At 41.0% G+C, this 7,133-nt stretch overlaps 1 protein-coding gene across 1 annotated transcript; it reads left to right on the top strand.

Moving 5' to 3' along the window:
* The first annotated feature begins 1,969 nt into the window (after window positions 1–1,969).
* On the top strand, window positions 1,970–2,816 carry LOC115895891 (60S ribosomal protein L8). The gene has a single exon (XM_030926447.1). It carries the CDS (start codon window positions 2,006–2,008, stop codon window positions 2,777–2,779), a length of 774 nt encoding a protein of 257 aa, XP_030782307.1. The 5' UTR covers window positions 1,970–2,005; the 3' UTR covers window positions 2,780–2,816.
* The last annotated feature ends 4,317 nt before the right edge of the window (window positions 2,817–7,133 follow it).

Raw genomic sequence — 7,133 nt, 5'->3', positions numbered from 1 at the left:
AAATGTAAACTAATCAAAAGAGTAACTATACCATTATATCCACAGATCCTGCTCATACTCAAAGGGAGGGAATTAAACAGGGCATGTAAACGAAGGGGCAGGAATCTTAAAGTCCATCTTAGAATTCTGCCAACCGCACATAATATTAAGTTTTTATTATGTAAAATTCTTGCATAATTTTATTTTCTGAAATCTATCTCAAATATCTTGGGAAATAATTACATAGAAATTAAGAAAATATCATGCATTGCATGGTAGGCTTATTCTAAAAATAACCTACCCTAATTATTCTCTTCCCTGTATCCATACCTCATGCAGTGTGACTTTGAAGCTCATCACAGAATTCTGAGATGGTTTTATGTCTTGCTTTGGCCAATAGGATGCATCTGAGGTGACAGTGTGAGAGTCCCAAGCCTAAGACTGACAAGGGTTTGCATATTTCTGCATTCTTTATCTTGAAACCATACCACAGCTATGGTAACAAGCCCAGGTTTGCCTGCAGAGTGACATACTGTATGCAGCAAAGACAAGGTCACATCTTGGCCAACCCTAGACCAGCCATCCCTAGCTGACCTACCAGCTGACCATAGACCCATGAGTGAACCTAGCCAAGACCAGCAAATCCTGTTCCTAATTAGCAGAACCTCCCTGTCATCCCATAAATGCATAAGAAGTAATAAATGTTAACTGTTTTAGGCTACTAAATTGGGGTTTGTTACACAGCAAAAGCTAACTAACATACGTGGGAAAATGCAATGAAGGACTTTATGTAGTGGACGTAACATCTTTAAAAGGTATAATTAATTCACGCCCTCAAATTTCTGTGTTTCATATCCTAATCACTACTGATGATTGTAGAATGTTTTCAATCTGTGTATCTGAGTAATCTTCATTTGAAAAACTGATGTGTGACCTGAAGTCCTTTCTACAATGAATAGAGTAATAAAGAGACAGAGAAATCAAATAGCAAAATAAAGAATTTTGCTGTGCTGTTCTAGACACAGCTGCCCTAATAGAGAAATGTGCAGTTTCTACTTTCCTTGCAGTTTTTCAGTACAGAATTACTTTAAATAAATCCCAATGAAAGCAGTAATCAATTATGTCAAGAAGAAAACAAAGTTTGATCTGAAAATACTAACAGAATCTAACATTTTAGAAATAAATTACCATGTCATGTCCTGTGGCAATATTGTATCAAATTGCTTAAAGATAAATTGTATAATTAACTCCTGAGTCTCTGCATGTGGCTTATCCTTTTTGCAGATTATCAAAGGCAAACATTTAATTTCAGGTTTTTATCGCTCTTTTTCTCCACCTTTTTTCCCTTTATATTTTTCTGCTACCTTTCTTTCTACTATCAGTCACAGTATTCTAAAAGAACAGAAATTTAGTGAACACAATGGTGGTTCACTTACTCTGTATCATAGAAGAATAAGGTGTTCAATATAAGTAAATTTCAAAGTTAGCCTAAAAGTTATCCAAACACTTTTGAAAAAAAAAACAAACAAACAAAAAACCTGTGACCATTCTGGTATAAATACTTCTAAAATGTATTTTATATTTATATTTTCCTTCATTATTAAAGAGTGTTCTCTTTCCTTAAATAAATCTCTGTTGTACAGGGTGCTTTAACAGATTTTAAAGGATGCAAAGGTGAATCAAAACAGTATTCCAACCTCAAGTGGTTTACAATTGAAGGAGGTAGGATGGGTAATTAGACATGTACACAGATGATTCTAGTGGTAAGAATCACAAGAACGGTAAAGACAAAGTGATAAATAAAATATTGAGCTTCTCTAGTGACACTAGAGAAGGTTTTGTTAGGCTGTATCTTGAGGGCAAACAGGCTGGAACTAGGGTTAAGCAAGTGAGGCACTTGCCCCAGTGCAAAATTTAAGGGGATACCAAAAAACTCAGTAATCAAGATATGCCATATTTTGGTGCATTATTTTAAAAAGTAAAAAGTACCCTCTTTCGGCAGCGCTAGTAAGCTGGACCCGTCGTCATGGGCCGTGTGATCCGTGGACAGAGGAAGGGCGCCGGGTCTGTGTTTCGCGCGCACGTGAAGCACCGTAAGGGCGCTGCGCGCCTGCGCGCCGTGGATTTCGCCGAGCGGCACGGCTATATCAAGGGCATCGTGAAGGACATCATCCACGACCCGGGCCGCGGCGCGCCGCTCGCCAAGGTGGTCTTCCGGGATCCGTACCGGTTTAAGAAGCGGACGGAGCTGTTCATTGCCGCCGAGGGCATTCACACGGGACAGTTTGTGTATTGCGGCAAGAAGGCCCAGCTCAACATTGGCAATGTGCTCCCTGTGGGCACCATGCCTGAGGGTACGATCGTGTGCTGCCTGGAGGAGAAGCCTGGAGACCGTGGCAAGCTGGCCCGGGCATCAGGGAACTATGCCACCGTTATCTCCCACAACCCTGAGACCAAGAAGACCCGTGTGAAGCTGCCCTCCGGTTCCAAGAAGGTTATCTCCTCAGCCAACAGAGCTGTGGTTGGTGTGGTGGCTGGAGGTGGCCGAATTGACAAACCCATCTTGAAGGCTGGCCGGGCCTACCACAAATATAAGGCAAAGAGGAACTGCTGGCCACGAGTACGGGGTGTGGCCATGAATCCTGTGGAGCATCCTTTCGGAGGTGGCAACCACCAGCACATTGGCAAGCCCTCTACCATCCGCAGAGATGCCCCTGCTGGCCGCAAAGTGGGTCTCATTGCTGCCCGCCGGACTGGACGTCTCCGGGGAACCAAGACTGTGCAGGAGAAAGAAAACTAGTGCTGAGAGCCTCAATAAAGTTTGTCTTTATGCCACCAAAAAAAAAAAAAAAAAAAAAAAAAAAAAAAAAAAAAAAAAAAGTAAAAAGTAATGCAAAAATATTCATGATAAACAAAATGTCAAAATTTTAAATAAAGACAATCGGTAACAGTATCATGCAGTCATATTACAGCCTGAGGCAAAAGGACAAGTCAGTAAAAGGTTATTTGCATTGGTGACTAGAAGAGAGTCCACTAACTGGAAAGTTACATCATTTTTAAAATTACAGTCTACTGTGAAAAAATTATGGTCCACTGCAAGACATTATAATTTTTGTCATTGCTTGCCTCTTTCTACAACTTTGTGTGCCACACCCTGAGTAGAATATTGAGGAGGTAGATTACATGTCTATGACAACTTGCTGATAGGAGCAGATATTGGCCTCCTGCACTTTCTCTCCTAACCAGTTAGGATTTAGATGGAATCTGAAACCTGATCTCAACCATAAAGTTGTAAATCTAAATACTGAGTCAGAATTATACTGCTCTAACAATTACATTAATGCATTTTTTCCCCTATACTTTTCTGCTAGAGACAGCTCTCTCTAGACAGCCTAAAGTATGCATCTGCCTTGGGGGAAATTAGAATTGTTAAGCAGGAATGCAAAGAGAAAGAAAGCCATAATTTGGCTTCTGACTTGGACAATAAGATTCTCAAATACGCAGCAAGACTTAAAAAAGAAAAGGCATTTCTAAATTCCCTTATCTCCCTCCTTTAATTTATCCAGAGAAGAACTGACTAAATAGAGTGTTTTCCATAGTGAAGATAAGTACCCTGTCTACCTTTGGCCAAGGATGTGGGGCTTGATGCCCTACGTAAGAAGGGTATGATACATAGAAAGTGAAATGCCCAACTTTTGCTGCTTCTGACAGAAAGAGATTTAGGGAGGAAACAAAAAAGGAAACAGATAAGCTCTTCTCTGAAAATGGCAAGTTTCAGATTGGGAGGAAATGGAAATACCAGAGGGGGATTTTCCAAATTCAATTCTAAGGCACAAGAGGACATTGTCTCAAAGTTTTCCCTGGCTCTAACTTCAGGGACTGTCCCATTAAAATCAAATAAGAACATGGGTAGCCAGAATGAGAGCCAGGGTTCAGCTTTTCTGAGTCTTTTAAGGTGTGGAGAGAACACAAAAGTACCCCCAGTCCCCCAAGGGGAGACAGAAAAGGTAACTGAGATGAAGGCCAAAGAGATTTTTGGAACCCACCATGGCAAGGAACATGGTCACCACAACTCAGGGACCATGTGGTGGACTGCTGAAGCCATAACCAGCACAGGATGTGGTAGAGACTTAGTGTGCCAGTGTGAACCATGGTAAGGTCAAGTAAACAGGTAGGCATGTAGGGTACACAGGCTATACAACAGGTTCCACATAGTCACATATGGGAGACTTTTTTTTGAGACAGAGTTTTGCTCTTGTCACCCAGGCTGGAGTGCAGTGGCGCCATCTCGGTTCACTGCAACCTCCGCCTCCTGGGTTCAAGCGATTCTCCTGGTGTTTTCTCAACACTCTCCCCAGATCCCCTTGGATCACTTTTACAAGTTCTGCGTGCCCATTTATGTGTGTTTTTGCCTCCAATGCCCACACCTGAGTCTCTTCTTTGGAGATGTGCCTTCAGGCTATTGGAGCAGCTTTACTTACGGGCATTAGAGCTAGAAGTGTCATGGGAGGGCCCTTAGGCAATGATTGATGGGAGAGTGAGTGAGTTGTGTGGAAGGAGCAGGAAAGCCCATTCTTTTCATTTCAAGTTCTCAAGTTGGGACTACCTTGGGAAATAACAAGATTATAGCCCTCTCCTTCAGGGTCAGGTTGAAACTACCATTCACCTGACTTTCCTGACATTGCACCATTGCTTGGCTGGCTCCCTGTCCATGTCCAGCTGTTTCTATTCTCTCTCTTTCTCTCTTTTTTTTTTTTTTTTTTTTTTTTGAGACGGAGTCTCACTCTGTTGCCCAGGCTGGAGTGCACTGGCGAGATCTCGGCTCACTACAACCCCACCTCCCAGGTTCAAGAAATTCTCCTGCCTCAGTCTTCCAAGTAGCTGGGACTATAGACGCCCACGACCATACCCAGCTAATTTTTGTATTTTTAGTAGAGATGGGCCAGGCTGGTCTGGAACTTCTGACCTCAGGTGATCTGCCCACCTCAGCCTCCCAAAGTGCTGGGATTACAGGCGTGAGCCACCATACCCAACCGCTTCTTCTATTCTCTTGGATCCTTCTATTTGTTACTGTTGTTCTTGTTTTATTTGACCTTCTGGAGATGAATGCTCAATTTATTTATTTTTATTCTTTTCAATGTAATAACATTTAAGTCTATGAAATTTCCTCTGAGTGCAGTTATGACGTAATGCTGTGAGTTTTAATATACTATTCATTCAGTCTTATGTTTCTACATATTCTGTAATTACCATCTTGATTTCCTCTTTGACCTAAGAGGTAATTGGAAGACTATTTTATAATGTTCAAGTGTTGAAGTTTCTATTTGGTTAAGTATCAATAGACATGAAAACACATGTCCCCATAAAAGCCTGTACCTGAATGTAGTAACATTGTTTATAGTAGCCAAAAAGTGGAAACAACCCAAATGCCCATCACTGATTAATGGATAAACACAAAATGTGGCATATCCATAGACTGAAATACTATCTGGCAGTAAAAAGGAATGATGTGTTGACACATACTACAACATAAATGGACCTTGAAAACATTTTCCTAAGTGAAAGATGCCTGTTACAAATGACCACATAGTCTATGGTTCCATTTATATAAAATGTCAAGAATAGGCAATTCCATAAATACAAAAACTAGATGAGTGGTTGTCAGGGCTGGGGTAAGAAGTGAATGTGGGGCTGACTGCTAATGACTGTGGGGCTTCTTCTTGGGATGTTGAAAAGTATAAAATTAGTGGATATGGTTACACAACTTTGTGAATATACTAAAAATCACTGAATTGTGAACTTTAAGAGTGAATTTATGTGACATAAATTATATTGCAAGAATCCTGTTATGTAAAAACAAAAAAATACTGTTGTAGCAAAAATATTTTAAAAATTAATTGCTCCTATATTCATGTAATCTGAAGAAAGAAGTAGCCAGAAAAAAATGTATAACTGGAGAGAGAATTTTTTGGACATTTTTTGGACAGAGTTTTAAAAAATATACATACATAAAAGTGCAGAAATGATGTGAACAACCTGTTGAATTTTCACATGATGAATGCACTAGTGTTTAACAACCAACTAGGTTAAGATATAGGACTTTTCTGTGACCTGTGCCCTAGAAGTCTCCTAGTACTCTCTCCCAGGACCTGGTTAAGAGTATTTCTTTAAAGAATCCTCACCTCAAGGTCTGCTTCTGAGAAATCCAACATAAGACAGAATGGATTCCAGGATCCCTTTACTCTTCCCTCCCCTCAAACCTCCAAAAGCCATATTTAAGAGAGAAGAAGGAAATCCAAGAGGCTAAGCTTTACCCTAAAAGATTATAATCAGAAGTTGTCATGTGAATATACTAAATGATTAAACTCAAAGGAGATGTCTAGAACTGAAAAGATTGAAATAGCAACCAGCAAGTGGAATTGTCACAGCTACTCTAGGTGTTGGGGGACCATGAGAAAAGCTACTGCCAGTAGCTTTATCTGATGCCATCTGAGTTCATCAAGTAACCCCTCCAGAGAGACACTCTGTATTATATAAAGCATGGAGCTCAGTGACTGGCACATAGCCATGCCCACTGAAGGGCAGTTGTTCACCACTGCCTAGCACTATGATCCCAGATAAGTAATTTAACCTCCACTGGCCTTTGAGTCTCCAACTATATAAATAAAGGAGGCAAATGCTGAATGAGTTGTGGTTTTCACATCAATGACAATCCAATTGTAACTGGTTCAAAGAACTTCCACTTTCACATCAGAATGGACAAATGGTTATTCTTATTTATAACCAGTACAATGTAGGCCCCGGCCCTTGAAGGACTGTGATAAAGTCCCCTGTGACAGGCTTCCAGAAGGCAGAGAAAGGGGTCAAGTTCCACTGTGGCCATATGCTGTCTAAGACTGTCAGGGTAACCTTTGAAAGGCAAATCAGTCTTTTGCTGGAAGAATATGCCCAGACGTCCCTTTAACAATAAGTGAAACTCTCTATCCTTTGAAAAAGACATGGATGTGTTCAGCTTAAACCAATAGTTGGAGAAGGCTGCTTTAAAAAATCTGATAATCGGCCGGGCACGGTGGCTCAAGCCTGTAATCCCAGCACTTTGGGAGGCCGAGACGGGTGGATCACGAGGTCAGGAGATCGAGACCATCCTGGCTAAC

Source organism: Rhinopithecus roxellana, unplaced genomic scaffold (assembly GCF_007565055.1).
Source record: "Rhinopithecus roxellana isolate Shanxi Qingling unplaced genomic scaffold, ASM756505v1 contig3589, whole genome shotgun sequence".
NCBI classification, from domain to species: domain Eukaryota; kingdom Metazoa; phylum Chordata; class Mammalia; order Primates; family Cercopithecidae; genus Rhinopithecus; species Rhinopithecus roxellana.
This window is presented reverse-complemented; position numbering and strand designations above follow the sequence as displayed.

Bases quoted from the DNA above. Each gene is read 5' to 3' on its own strand.
- LOC115895891 (XM_030926447.1), top strand. From the start codon at position 2,006: ATGGGCCGTGTGATCCGTGGACAGAGGAAGGGCGCCGGGTCTGTGTTT.